At 38.9% G+C, this 14,482-nt stretch overlaps 3 protein-coding genes across 3 annotated transcripts; all 3 read right to left on the bottom strand.

The window, feature by feature from the left end:
• Positions 1-3,608: 3,608 nt before the first annotated feature.
• On the bottom strand, positions 3,609-6,844 carry LOC104817627 (protein gamma response 1). Its single transcript, XM_010546877.1, has 4 exons — positions 6,653-6,844; positions 5,955-6,551; positions 4,536-5,804; positions 3,609-4,472 (listed from the first exon to the last, which is right to left on the bottom strand). Exons 2-4 carry the CDS (start codon positions 6,192-6,194, stop codon positions 3,828-3,830), a joined length of 2,154 nt encoding a protein of 717 aa, XP_010545179.1. The 5' UTR covers positions 6,195-6,551; positions 6,653-6,844; the 3' UTR covers positions 3,609-3,827.
• An 809-nt stretch (positions 6,845-7,653) lies between these two features.
• On the bottom strand, positions 7,654-10,743 carry LOC104817581 (actin-related protein 7-like). The gene is made up of 7 exons (XM_010546831.2): positions 10,666-10,743; positions 10,201-10,413; positions 9,657-9,798; positions 8,902-9,143; positions 8,211-8,394; positions 8,041-8,108; positions 7,654-7,950 (listed from the first exon to the last, which is right to left on the bottom strand). Exons 1-7 carry the CDS (start codon positions 10,741-10,743, stop codon positions 7,798-7,800), a joined length of 1,080 nt encoding a protein of 359 aa, XP_010545133.1. The 3' UTR covers positions 7,654-7,797.
• Positions 10,744-11,800: 1,057 nt separating this feature from the next.
• LOC104817580 (tRNA-dihydrouridine(20/20a) synthase) lies at positions 11,801-14,347 on the bottom strand. The gene is made up of 12 exons (XM_010546830.2): positions 14,149-14,347; positions 13,937-14,063; positions 13,719-13,846; positions 13,574-13,643; positions 13,390-13,492; positions 13,132-13,249; positions 12,915-12,996; positions 12,758-12,819; positions 12,595-12,667; positions 12,409-12,492; positions 12,223-12,303; positions 11,801-12,034 (listed from the first exon to the last, which is right to left on the bottom strand). The coding sequence occupies exons 1-12, from the start codon at positions 14,256-14,258 to the stop codon at positions 11,870-11,872; spliced, it is 1,203 nt and encodes a 400-aa protein (XP_010545132.1). The 5' UTR covers positions 14,259-14,347; the 3' UTR covers positions 11,801-11,869.
• Between the last annotated feature and the right edge of the window lie 135 nt (positions 14,348-14,482).

The raw sequence follows: 14,482 nt of genomic DNA, 5'->3' as shown, positions 1-14,482 counted from the left end.
CCCTAAACCCTAAACCCTAAACCCTAAACCCTAAACCCTAAACCCTAAACCCTAAACCCTAAACCCTAAACCCTAAACCCTAAACCCTAAACCCTAAACCCTAAACCCTAAACATTAAAATTGAAACTTAAAGCTTATAAAAATTAAAAAAAAAATAATTAAAATTAAAAATTAAAATTTTAAAATTAAAATCCTTAATCCCGACACCCGACATAAACCCCAAACCCTAACTTTCCATTAGGTCTTTCATCCTTCCACTAATTCAACACAAATAAACTTAACCCTCTAATTCTAATTAACAAACTTTCGACTACTCCAAGTTAAACTTCTGATACAATTAAATATTAATACATATACATATACCTATACATATATATACACAAAGAAATATACATATACATATATTTTCACATATATACGTGTACATATATTTACACATACATACACATTTACATATACATATACAATTACATATATATACACAAATATCTAACCGAGTTTTTCAGAATCGAACTAAATTTCAAAAATCCGTAATTTAAAAAAAAGAAATATTTTCTAAATAAAAACATTACAAGAAACATCCAAAATTATGATAGAAAAAATATGTTGTAAATATAAAAAAAAATTCATCGCAATTACAAATTTTTGATGGAATACGACGAAAAAATTTTCGTCCGTAAAACGTTGTCGCAAAAGTTTTTCATACGTTAATCCATTGATAAAATTGCGACAGATGAAATCTGCATTTTGCGACATACGAAAAATTTTGTCACAAATATTTTTTAATTTAAAAAAATCAAAAATAATATATTATACATTTACATATACATACACATACATTTATATACACATCATTACACATATAATTTTACATATATATATATTCATACATATTTACACATATACACATACATACATAAATACACACATATTTTACATACAGAAAACAACGTACACATTTCCATACGCATATTCATATTCACATACATACACAACACACATATACATATAAATACACAAACACACACATACACATATATACATACATAAACACATACATACACATATATACATACATAAACACATACTTCCGAAACCCGAAACCTGAACCCCAAATCCCGAAACCCTAAATCCGACCCTGACCCGACTTCGAACTCGATCCCGACTCTAAATCAAACTCTAAACATTTAAATTTAATTCTCAAACTCACTTTGCAATAGGTCACACATCCTCTCACTACTCCAGCACAATCTCCTTAACTCTAGAGTTTAAATTGTTAATTATCCAACTGCTCCAACTATTCCAATTTAAACTTCTGATATCATATAATATTAATATATATACATATATAAATGTTTATATATATAAATATTTATATATATAAATACACATATACATATATACATACTCACATACTCACATACATATATATATATACACATATATATATGTATGAATATTTATACGTAAATATGTATATATATATTTAAGTATATACACATATATACGTATACGTATAAATATATAAAAGAAGATATTGCCAAAAAAACTCTGTATTCTTCTCAGATCAACGAAAAAACTCTGTACTTTTTTACTTACCAATTAAATCTTATACTTGATATGATTATCCCATAAAACCCTGAACTTTTTAAAATTCACCGAAAATCTCCTCGTCTGCTTATTCAAAGATTAATATATATATATAAATTCACATATACATATATATATATATTAAAAATAAAAAATTTTGTAATTAATAAAACACATACACATAACTACAATATATATGTATATTATAACTAGTACATATATATATATATTAAAATAAAAATAATTACAATTAATTTTATATACATACATAATATACATATTAAAATAAAACAATTATAAATAACATATATACATATAATATATATTAAAAATAATATGTATATGTATATATATTAGTTATACATACAACATATATATACAACTAATATATATATATATATATATTAAAATAAAAATAATTATAACCAACATATATATACAACAATTATTATTATATTTAAAATCTCATTTTTAATCAAATTTAATCAGGGATTTGTAAAAATTATTGGATTAGAAGAATTATTTGAATTATTTTTAGTTCATTCGAAATCATTACTTGAATTGGGAGAAAAATTGCTTATGAAACAAGAAATTTGGTTTAAACTCGGCTATGTATCCTTAACGAGTTTACCGAATTATTTTTTAATTGAAAATTTATTTAAATTTTTAGTTCCCAAAAATAGTTAGTGAAGGTATGATGAGGACATCGAAGGCAAGGAGTACGAGAAGGAGCACACGGAGCTTGCGGAACACATGGAGCTTGCGGAACATGCATAGCTTGCGGAGCATATGGAGCTTGCGGATAGCACGAGAGAACACTCGACCAATTCTACATTTAAGGGAGAACCAAAAGTAAGAACGTCTCAAGTGCCTTCTTCACGAATCGAACCACCTCTTACTCAAGCCAAGGCACGAGCTATACGGCAACGTATCAATACGTTCGTTTCTCGCACATTGGACGAACTCCGAGCCAACAATCCGAACGACATCTCTCTTGGATCATTGAAGACGTACAACTTAGCTATCTTGGGAACCCTAGACGTGGATTATGCTTGAAGAAAGACAAAGGAAGTTACTTAGAACACAAGGCATTGGACAACACATGTTTTGGAACAAACAATGCATTTATTGTGTTTTTTATGCATTAGTTAATCATTAATTGCAAAACTAGCTGTTGTAACATCTTTATGCCTTTATATTCTGCTTTGTAAGATATTGGAGATCACTTTTGATCAGATCATTTCGAAATCTATTTGGAGAATTATTCTCTTTTCGCCTTGGTTTGTCCGAGCACACAACTATTCGGTTTGTCCGAACGCGTTACTCTTGGTTCGTCCGAGGGCAACTCTCCTTCATTTCTTCATCCATTTCCACTTTAGGATTGAGTTCGAGTTCCATTCTTGGCATGTGATTGATCCTAAAGTCATCCCTTCAAACCATCCAAAACTATCATTCGTTTCCTTTATCGAGTTCGAGTGCACTTGTGCGGGTGATTGGTGTTGGAACGTGCTGTCAAATTCCGCTGCTTGCTGGGACGTGAGAGGCTTACATCAAGATATTTAAAATCGAAAGATGTTTTTTCGGAGATTAATTTTTGTATAAATCCGTTTATTTATTTGTCGAGTTAGATTTAATTTTTTGGCGAAAATTATCGTTTTATGTCTATTTTATCACTGAATAATCTTCTAAATTTTTTTATAAACTCATTTGAGATATTTTCTTTAATTTTATTTGGAAAATGAAATTTTCTAAGTTTTTTAGAGAATTTTAACTCTTAATGTTTCAAGGACCATGTTCGCCATTTGGGAAGGCATCCCTTTGCGATTCCCCGACCCGCACTATCTCCCATTTCCCCGGTGGCCTCAAGCTGAACCTGAATCAGTAGAGGACATTCTGAATCAAGGCGCATTGTAGATACGTTCAGACACAAATCATACCCAATTGCCCTGATTTTAAGGGCTTTCTACCATTCGTCCAGATTTTAGGGTCTCGAAATTCTGGCTTTTAGTGAACAATAATTACAACAGACCCAAAAGATCTGTTTGAATCTGGAAATTTGCATACATGAATGAACTAGGGAATCAAAGTTAAAATTAGCTGTTGAATGAACAGACCTCTATTGCTCATACGACCATTTGATGAGCAGATTTTTCCATTGTTATGCCACCCAGCACTTATCTTTTGTAGCTACGAACTTCAATATGCACCCGAAAGAGGAGCTCCACACCTATGGAGATTCACATTTCTGACTCGAACCCAATGTTCCAAAACCCTTCAGGAGTCATTGGAGGTGCATGTTTGTACCGATGCCTCGAAACTCCTTCGTGGTGTTCGCATCTGAAGCTTTTCTTGTTGCCACCAGTCTCCTCCCCTTCATTCTCTGGAAGAACAGCATCATAGAATTTCTTGCACTGCTTGCATTCTATTCCTTTCAAGTTTTCCCTTTCAGATTTTTTCCTCACAGCTGTCACGTACTTGAAAGCTCTTTTACTCGTTCCGACTACCTGAATCCGTTTTTTTGTTGGACTAGTGTTAGGATTCATGTCCTGTGTCTCCTTATCTGAATCATGTTTCTTACCATCAGAAAGGTCTTGGGTTTCTTCCCCCCTGACTATGACCAAGTCCTTCCTGATATTTTCAAAGGGAGTATCTAGAAAATCATCATGAGGATCCAAGACACCTGGGGATTGACGGGACCTTGTGTCCCTCCAGCTTGTAGCAGGACGCTTAGATCCAGTTATTGATGCGGGTTTTGCGTCAGATAGACTATTTTTAGCACTAGGCAAGCTTATAGTGAGAGGAGAAGAAGCCAGCACCTGAGCCGTTTCGGTTATTCTCTCTTTCTCACGGAGAAAATACTGACAGCTGGAAAATCTAGCAAACTATCACTCCCTTAACCCAAACAGCATAGAGAAAAGTCAGAGCGGTAGTTAAAAATATTAAGCACAGGGATTAAGGAAATGATAGGGCGAAGAACACCTACCAATACCAAGTGGAACAGCCGAACCTCTCTCATTCTGCTCCAGTTGCTTAGTTTCCTCAAGATCTTGGTGAAGAACAGAGTCAGCAGAAAGGCCGAACCTCTTGCAGAGGAAATTATATTGAGATTTTAGCCTTTTGTAAGCATCATACGCCTCTTTTCTTCTCTTTCTCTCCAAAGCTAACGCGGGTGATTTTTCTTCTTTCTGGCAACATAAAGCTTCATACTCCCCTCTTTCTCCAAGGAACTTGCAACCTCGTTCTCCAAGCTGTTTATGCATTTTATTAGCTTCCTTCTCCAAGGTTCTTACTTTCTCCAAAAGCAACTTCTTTTCTTTCTCATCATCAGCTAGCTGTTGTTTCTTCTCCAGCAATTCTATCTCAGTCAAATTGAGTTTTTTACGGTATCCTTCCAGAATCTTCCTTCCATCCTCAAGCTCGTCAGTTTTATGTCTTAACAACTCTTCTAGTCTACGGACGTTTTCCTCAAAAATCTGCAACCTGGTAATCAGTCTTTCCTTCTCTTCTCCAAGACAGCTTAGCTTGTGCTCGCTGTTTGTGGACTCTACCGACAGAGATTCTAGTTTCTTCAGCAGATTCTCTGCCACCAAGGATTTCCTGGAAAGTTCCTCTTGAAGAAAGTCTGTCTTTCTCTCCAGGCTCTTCACTTGAGAAAGAAGCATATTAATCTCCTTTTCGTGCTCTTTTAATTGCTTCTCTTTATTGAGCAAATCCGGACTCTCAAACTGTACCAGTCTGTTGTAGAACTCCATCCCATCATCAGGTTCCTTTGATTTCTCCCTTAACTCCAATGTTAACTCCTCAATTTTCTCATGCTGGGTTCTTACCTTGAGAAGCAGGCTAGAAGTTGAATCAAATTCTCGGGATTGCTTTTCCTTCTCCAGTTTTAGGGCCCGATTCTCAGCCAAGATCTGTTGGTTTTGCAGCTTAAGCTCTTCAATCTCACATAACAGACCCTTTTCAGTCTCTTTCCAGGAATCCTCGGCCGCGTTACGAGCCTCGGAATAAACCATTTTCAGGGGTTTTGAATTTGATTGAAGAGTTGGGAATAATTGGCTGCAGAAGATGTACTCGATCTGAGAAATCCTGTCTTTGGCTTCCTGGATGGTGGCAACCATTATAGTACTCAGACCAGAGATATACCTAGCTTCGATACCATCAAGCCGAGGAGAGTTTGCCAAGTGCTCTTCCATATCCAGATCAGGAATCAGAAACTAGAGAGAGAGAGAGATGGATGATATTATACCCCCAAATTCCGACAGGGGAAATAGATTGTATATCAATGTTAGCGCCGATGAAACCAATAGGAGATCTAACAATGTGGAGAGAGGAGAAAAAAAGACAGGAGAGAGCAAAAGAATCACCTCCGACGAAGATCTGACTTGAATTCCTCCAAGGCGCAAGGAGATGGAAGGGATTTTGATTCCTTTTGGAGGATTGATTTTCGCGGGGATCCTAGTCTTTATGAATGGGGCCCAACCAAGGCCCAACTTTAAGTCCAATTTTATTGACACGTGACGAGCCCATTGCTGAGTTTGAGTTTTGAGTTGTGCAAACTGTTCCCGTACCATTATCTTAATCAATTTTTTTTGGAAATAATCCATGAAGTGAGCGAGAATTACCACAAAAGATCCATCAATTTGTCTGCAAATCCTTTTAGTCCATATACATTCTTTTTTTTATCAAAGTTAAAAATAAAAAAAGCGCAAGTGCACGCACAGACAAAAAAAAAGGACCTATCCACACACTTCATCAGTCTCTTGGAAATACAGCAGAAAAACAGGCTCCCTAAGCTTGACTCTAAAACTCAAACCTTAATAGAAGTGAAGAGTGCGATGTTTGGAAAATTACAGGGAACGGGGGGATCCCCCGTAACGGACGACCTTTTTGACGAGTTTTTTTAGGCCCTTTTGCTTCTTGGGTTTGTTCTCCTCTGTTTTCCTCTCGAGCTCGTGTTCCAACTGTAAACATAGCTGAATGAGACCCTAATGGAATTAATGTTCATTACTACATATATAATGAAGTAAACATGTATGAAATAAGAATAAAAAGTGTCCTCGACCTTGGAGAGACGATCCTCGAGATGATGGAGGCGATGGAGAAGGGTGCCTTTGAGCTCAGTCTCGACGATGACGCGATCCATGGGAAGGCAGTGCTTGTCGATGCTCCTGGGGGAGGTATCCAAGGAAGACGAATGCTGACCCTCACTCGTGACCGTGGAGGGAGACGAAGGGATCCATCTCCCACTCCCTTTCATCTCCTCCAGCCTCCTCACCATGTTGTCCAGCCGATCCAATCTTGACAGGATGGGCTCTTCTGCTAGTGCCATACTAACTATTGTTATCGTTATATGGATATGGCTTATTCATTCCTTCTTAAATAAGCAAAAGACAAGGGGGGGTGGAGCCGATGAGAACGTGGAAGCGGTGCCACGTGGTAGATTTGGAAGTGTCCATACGCTCTACGTGTCCACCCATAAGATATGCTGCAGACGATGGCCGCCTCTTGACCTCATCCCTCCTCTCCCTCTCTGGGATCCCATTGCTATTCGTTCCCTCTACCGTCCCCGTCCAGACGCTAAACCAATCTTCACATCTTTTACGGATTTGTTTTTCCAAGTTTCAGAACCCCGTCGTGAACCGAAAAGGTATCTAAGGTTATGAAAAATACTCTGCCACCAACTCCGAAGATAGTGTGAACTTACAATCTCTTATGTTCGCCATTGAAGTTTCTGTGTACATAATGACCTGTTTTATATGCTCCTAAACCCACTCTATACAAGATTCATCTTCCTCCTTAACTATTAGACATAAGATTTATACCCTACTTAAATATAGAGAATTTATCAGAAGCTCAAGTAACGTGGACAAGAAATAGGAAAAATATGTAGAAAAGATGTTTTACATGAATAATGTCGGAAGGCCAAAGGGTAACATTTGTAAAACAAAACGCTTGCCATTGCGAGAAGATTTTGCGGAAAGAGCCTTTACTTGATAATTATTCATCGTGTCACCATCCCAAGAACACAGTAAGCAGAGCATAATCATATGAACAATAGCCAAAAAACAGGAATAAGGCCTCAGCACTTACTTTAGCAAAGCCACGAATCCCTTTCCTTCAATTTCCGTGTTTTAATTTAACATAGGTGCAACACATATCATGGAGAACAACATAACAGATGCTGAATATCTCAGACATAAAACACCGTCAGAAGCATTTCCTGTGAACAACAGAGGGCCCAGTCTCGTCGTAGTCTGCTTTTGTTACATGTTGGTTCTGAGGGAACACAACCTTGGCAAGTATTGCTCCTCCCACCCATGCTGAACACATCGCCAAATTCTCAGGCATGTACTCGGGTGGCTGTACACAAAACAAATGTGGAGACTTCATGAAACCATTAGCAGAGTGAAAAAAATGACATCTATGACAAAATTGGAGCTTGGGATTTGCCTTAACCAGGGAAGGTCGGATAGCAGATGAAGACAGGTTTGATTCTTTCTGAAATCTAGCTTCAAACCCTGCCACGATTACAGATGTTTCTGTCAATGCATTTTGAAATTCCAAAAACCCAGTCACAGGGTCCAAAGTTTGAAGTTTCACAAGCCACAAGGGTAACTCACCCGCAATGGAGGTTGTACCACCACAAAGTACGGTATTCTCTAACAGCTGCCGGTGGTTCTCAGATGACACCGTAGAGATAATGTGGACAAGCTCCTCAACGATTCCATGCTCCTCTAGACCCCATATTGATGGCTGGAATAGAGCTTCACCAACAGTGTATCTCTCCCGTCCAACGGTTATCACCTAAAACCACCCGGACAAATATAATAAACCTTGCAGTCTCTGGAACGCAGACAACTCGACATGGCAGAAGCAAACAATACTACACAAAGTACAGAAATAGAACACATGGAATAGGAAACCCAAACTGGTCGTCGTCTGAGTTAGATCAGTTTCTTGATGCTAGTATACATTTGGGCTTGCAAGTAAACTGCATAGAAACTTGGGAGTCTTCTGATACAAGTGCATGTTAACCGCATCATTGTTTTCGGGGTGTTTAAAACTCTTTCTCGGACTGTCTCGGGACAATTCTAAGGTGGATTAGTTCACATGCATAGACACAGAATGACACTTACAATGGGGTACAACATTACTCGGCCAATCTAAGATGTCAAAAGACTCGAGCAAACAACGGAAAATCTGTTCAGAGCATGCACTGACAAAACAACAATGGAGAGGCTATGGAAGAAGGAACCAGACACCAAATTCAGCTGACAGCACAATTGTAGTTATTGATCTATAGTCACAAACCTGTCCATCAGGAAGGGTATGCTGCTCCATTGCACAGTTCTGAGTTTTCTCGTATGAAACTTCATCCTCAGCACAACATGCATACTGATGCTTCAGTTTTTCGACATCAGACATGTTAAGATTCATCAATGGGTTGGATTTCCCAAGCTCTTGAACAAATAGTTTTGTTAGATCAGCTCCACCAAGCTCAAAACGTTTTGAGGCAATGTGCTGAACAGCACCTTCAAGAACTGGAGCGATATCTGCTACAACAGAAAGAGTTAAATATGCCTGCGACAGGGTGAGCAATAGAGAGATCAATCACAGGTTGAAGTATCATAACATGCTAAAAGATATAACATAACAATTAGCAAAACCAACTAGATAAGCATGAACTGTCAGTTCAATTCAACCATGAGAAAGTCCACCATCAGGATGAAAGTATTGGCTAACGAAGCTATCAGAGTTCAAAGCCTTGAATATAAAAGGTTTTCGTAACAAGTGGTATAACAAATATGAATTGCTTTAAACTTCGTCATTGAACATATATCATGCAATATGAATTGCTTTGAACTTGATTTTTGAATTTTCATCGTGCAATATGAATTGCTTTAAATTTTATCATTGAACATACATCATGCAATATGGATTTTGCTTTAAACTTCATCAGTAATAATACATCATGCAAGCATATAGTTCACATACACAAAAAGAAGAGAAAAGAAGAAAAATAAGGACACGGAATAAATAATTATCACAAAGGCCAAACGAGCTACCTATCTTGCCATGACCAATATCAACAGTGCAACCCGAGATCCGCCCAACAGCATAAAGGGACAATACAGCTTGCTCTGATGCATAAAATCCAGAGACATTGAATGTTTCAAACATCAATTGCACTAATTGTTCTCTAATAGCCTGCCCAAAAGAAACATTTAAGGAGAATATGGCCAATATTAGTTCACACTACAGGAAAATCAGCACGTCCCAGCATTTCACTTTTAAATGTGATACTAGTGCAACAATGTGGGACCTTTCACAAATAGAAAATGTTCTGTTTGAATTGTTTCATGGAAACTACGCCATTAAACTCTGAAGATGGTTTTCAAAAGCTAATATCAGAGGAATGTCAAGCTCTGTGGTGTCACATTCTTCTGTTACATACAGCGGGACAGAAAGAAAGTGGAAATTTGAATGCCATACGTCTGGTAGAGCCGATTTTAAAAAATCGCAAGAACAAGACAATGAAACACAACTTTTGCAAGAGAAGAGAGAATCCAGAACAAGGAAATTCAGCGAGAGAGAGTTGAGATGCGAAACCTTGGGAGTAGAGAGTGGATCTGTGACTAGTATATGACCTTCATTTCCCTCCTCCCAGCCGATCCCAGTGTATACAACAAACCGGAGCAAATCTTCCATGGCATCCCAATCCTTAATGAAGCCCCGTTCAATAGGATTAACAGTAACGTCCTCGAACACGGGATTATCAGCTGAGGACCCATCAAGCATGCGCTTCATTTGTGATGGAATTATCTGACAGGGTAACCGAGCAAAATTTTAGCAGAGGACTGTGATTGTTGAAGCAGCACTACCGGTGTTTCTCCAATGACAAGAAGAAAGTTAAGGTTCAAAGCAAGTATATGAGCTTGAAACAAAATAGAACTCTGAAACAAACTACTTGATGCGAATCCCTAAGACAGAGAAGAAAAGCTTGCTAAAGACCGCATCACTTCGTGTCTCCAACACTGTTCGGAAACGGAAGAAGAGAGTGGGAAAGTTACGTACCATTGCAGGGGCTTGATCGGGTATTGCAGCTCCTGCTTTGAGGAGCTTGGAGCCCGCATCAACGACCAGTGGTTCCATCGCTAAACCCTATTTCCCAACTTCCTCTGCGAAAACCTGAATTGACGCTTACGACTTGCACTTTCCTCCCTCAAGCTGAGCTAACCTTTGCCCTCTTCTCCCCTATCGGGATTGGGAGTCCCTTTTTTTTCTTTCTAATCCGCCTTCTTTTTTTCTTTTTTTTTTGTGTATTCTGCTTTTTTCCCCCTGGGTTCCCGTTCTTAACTTCCTTTTACCCTTCTCCGTGTGTTAATTTTGGTCGGGAACGCAAAGTCCGATCAAATTCACCCGATAAATATTTCGGACCTTTTGAATAAATTTGGGCTTTTGTATCGGATTTAAATCGGATTTTAGGTTGGTATGAAAATCTAATTTTTTTTTCAAAAAAAATTAATTAGAAAAAACCAGTTGATAAAATTAGCGGACTTCGAGCCTAAATTTCTCTGTCCGAAAAAATTCGGACTTCGAGTTCGAATCGGATCGATCCGAAAATCCGATATTTAAAAAAAAAATAAGTTTTACAAAGGATTTATGCATACCGATCCGGTCCGGTCCGACCCGAACCCGGTATATATAGGGTCGGGCTTCGGGCTTAACTAGTTAGACGCGAAAAAAATCGGGCCAGCCCGAATCCGAACGCGAAACCTTCGGACCGAATGCGGACTCGGGCCGGATTGGGCCGGGTCGACCCGATTGATACCCCTAGACCCGACTCGAGGTCAATAGGATCAAACTTCGAGATTGATTTTTTAGACCCATGCAAACTCGAAACCGAATCCAAAATGGACTCGAACCGGATCAGCCCAATTGACACCCTATCTTTTGCCGTTCGTTGGTCCCATTATCTTATTATGTTCATCTAAAATTTAGTCAGATCCATGTAACTGACCAAAGACATACGTAAATGTTCACAGGCTTATGTCACTTATCTTTTGATCAGACACCATTCATGTCATATTAGGTTCAAACAGATTCCCCCCTCCAAAATCATTTGGAAAGAAGTATAGCACATCTCGGTTTTTGTCTACTTGTTTGTTGCATCTGGTAACGGCCAACTAGATAGTAAATGCTCTACATGTCAATCCAAGTCACTCATATCTCATTTTAATGCACCATAAAACATTTGAATACACGAGTAAGTATGAACCTAAGCACATAATATGAGTTGCCCTCGAGGTTCAAATGGAGGAGGCATTAAACTGTATACATTAGCAAAAAGATCTTCCTGCCCGGGCGGAACTTCAGAGACAGGCGAATCCAAGACAAAATCGGGGATGGCCGTCAAGGTTTCTTCGAGGAAGGATTTAACAGTCTGCAAAACATGATCAACTAGTAGTCAACTAAGGTTGATCAACAATTAGGGTTGGGATAACTTGATAAGCAGGCAGCGATTGGTTCAAGATTGTAGTCTAAGTCAACTTTGAACTACATTATTTATAAAACAAATGCACAAAAATTACAAATACAATTTTTGTTGTAAAACACTGATAAAAGACCCACCGAGCACTTCCTGAGAGCAGCGTCTGCTCTGCGCTTCCACAGGCCATTACCCGGCTCTGAACGGAAAAGGTGTAGCAATGGCTACAGTGGGTTGAAAACATTTCCAGATGCAAAGGTGAGATTAGTTCCGAGAGTAAGGGAGGTAAATGACCAAATCCCGGACAGGCTTTTTTGTAGGAGTCCTACCTTCACCACATCCCTCACGTTAGGCCTCCCATTTCCATGGGTCCCTATAACAGAGTCTCCGTACACATGATATTGTTCAAGAACCTGAAAACAATCAGATATAGCACAATTGATTATGTTAGAAAATTGTCCTGTGTAGTACAAAAAGAAAAAAAGCAATTCATGAAATGAATTCTTCAAAGGAACCTGTCGGCGGGTAAGACCGCTGCTTGGAACACCATAAACTGCAGTGTCAACATGTCCTAGAGTCTGCCATGGACTGTCAAGAGCATAGAGACAATGAACTTTGGAACCGATCCAAATCTCTAAAATCAATATAAACAAGTTTTGTAATGCATTTCCACAGTACTTGTTGTAAGCAGCACGGCCGACCATGACTCCATGAGCTCCTTCTCTCAGTGCAGCATTTACCTTAAAACCCAAAAGATGGTTATCCAGTTTCTCCTTCTAAACAATCACGTTAACAGAAAGTGTAGCCAGATGATCAGTTTTTCTGTAAAGGTCACCTCAGACACAGAAGTTATGCCTCCATTTATCGTGAATTTCAAGTTTGGAAAGTCACGCAAAAGGGCATAGTAGTACTCGTACCTGAGCTTGGAGCAGAAAGGCGTAATTACAATGACATAATAGATCATGTAAAACAAATTTTCAAAAAATGCGGTACCCAAGATGCGGTCTTCCATTGTTTAGACAAACCATTGAGAGAGCGAATGCTAGTCATACTTAAGAGGAGGAATTCGTCGGTTGTCCGCAGGGCTGATTCCATCGAGCAGTGCCTTCCGCGAATGTATAATGAAATGCCTGGTTGGTGATAGAATAGAAACCTTGTAGACAAAGTCGCCTGAGAGTAATTGGCAAAAGGAGAAGTTACAATGTGCAGGCTGCAAACTGACAGAAGGCCTTGAGAGGTGGTACAACAAGCACATATGAAACTTGAAAAAAGAAAAAAGAAAACCAAAAGCCGTTTAGAAAGGAACTCACAAAGCTCATCGTATGAATCATGATCATCAACGCCAATTCGGCATTTCACAGTGACAGGGACATTGGTGTTGGCAGCAATGGCTGACATAGCCTCTCCAACCAGCTTTCAGTGAAAATTACAAAAGAAAATGTAAGAGTAAGATGCACTATGGAGAAGGATATACATATCTTGAAGCTGACAGACCTGAGGATGGAGCATAAGACTAACACCAAAGCACCCATGGCCAGCGACCCTGGGGCTGGGACATCCACAGCTATGCCAACAAAGCCCAGTATAAGTTGACGTCCAAGCTCAATAACAAAGACGAGAGAAAAGGGAGAGCACAAACTTGAGATTGATTTCGTCGTATCCGTAAGGAGTAGCAAGCTGAGCAGCCTTTGCGAGGCTCTGGACATTGCTTCCACCTAGTTGAAGAACAATAGGATGTTGATGGGGAGAAAAAGCCAAGAACTTGTCCTGAGAAATATGCGCAAAAGAGGACAGGTCACAGAGAGATTGTCCGGAAACAATTAAGAAAAAAGTATTTGAAGAAGAGAGCAAACAGACGAGATGGGGGTGGTGGTAGAGAAGAGTATCAGCTGCAATCATCTCGGTGTAAAGCCAAGCGTGAGACGAGATAAGACGAGCGAGCGTCCTATAATGATGGTCCGTCCAATCCATCATCGGGGCGACGCTGCAACACACGGACACCACAACCCGGCCCCTTGACGAGATATTTTATATATATAATGGCCGAAATATGATGGGAAACGGCAAACCTGAACAAAGGGGGGAGATAGGAGGCTGTCGCGGAGCATGTGTGAGAAGATCTAGAGATGACGGAGGGGAATGGAGAAATGGATAACGAAGATCCCCAGAGCTTCACCATCTCCGCGGATAAGAGAACAAGTCATGGATTTCTCCTATCCTTTTTAATATCATTCTGCGGAACCCATTTTTCTTTTCTCTGCCCCTCAATTTCCTAACCCTCCAAGAAGTAAACTTTTAGTTGAAGGATGTGTTAATTTTTTTTTTCTAACCTTTTTTCTTGATATTACTTTAATGCTTTATACACCGTTGTTTTTAATTAGTTCTGATGCGTTCCTCTTTCCC

The sequence above is a fragment of the Tarenaya hassleriana genome, unplaced genomic scaffold, assembly GCF_000463585.1.
Source record: "Tarenaya hassleriana unplaced genomic scaffold, ASM46358v1 Cleome27, whole genome shotgun sequence".
NCBI lineage: Eukaryota > Viridiplantae > Streptophyta > Magnoliopsida > Brassicales > Cleomaceae > Tarenaya > Tarenaya hassleriana.
Note: the sequence above shows the minus strand (reverse complement) of the source record. Positions and strands in the feature narration are given on the sequence as shown.

Excerpts from the sequence above, each read along its gene's own strand:
- LOC104817580 (XM_010546830.2), bottom strand. The coding sequence starts at position 14,258 with ATGGTGAAGCTCTGGGGATCTTCGTTATCCATTTCTCCATTCCCCTCC. Across the intron at positions 12,997-13,131 it reads CGACGAATTCCTCCTCTTAA|GTACGAGTACTACTATGCCC; the intron begins GTATGACTAGCA and ends CTCCAAGCTCAG. Across the intron at positions 12,493-12,594 it reads GCGGTCTTACCCGCCGACAG|GTTCTTGAACAATATCATGT; the intron begins GTTCCTTTGAAG and ends GATTGTTTTCAG.
- LOC104817627 (XM_010546877.1), bottom strand. The coding sequence starts at position 6,194 with ATGGATTATTTCCAAAAAAAATTGATTAAGATAATGGTACGGGAACAG. Across the intron at positions 5,805-5,954 it reads AAGTCAGATCTTCGTCGGAG|TTTCTGATTCCTGATCTGGA; the intron begins GTGATTCTTTTG and ends CTCTCTCTCTAG. Across the intron at positions 4,473-4,535 it reads ATCATTTCCTTAATCCCTGT|TTTGCTAGATTTTCCAGCTG; the intron begins GCTTAATATTTT and ends AGGGAGTGATAG.
- LOC104817581 (XM_010546831.2), bottom strand. The coding sequence starts at position 10,743 with ATGGAACCACTGGTCGTTGATGCGGGCTCCAAGCTCCTCAAAGCAGGA. Across the intron at positions 8,395-8,901 it reads ATACCCTTCCTGATGGACAG|GTGATAACCGTTGGACGGGA; the intron begins GTTTGTGACTAT and ends GGGTGGTTTTAG. Across the intron at positions 8,109-8,210 it reads TGGTACAACCTCCATTGCGG|GGTTTGAAGCTAGATTTCAG; the intron begins GTGAGTTACCCT and ends TAATCGTGGCAG.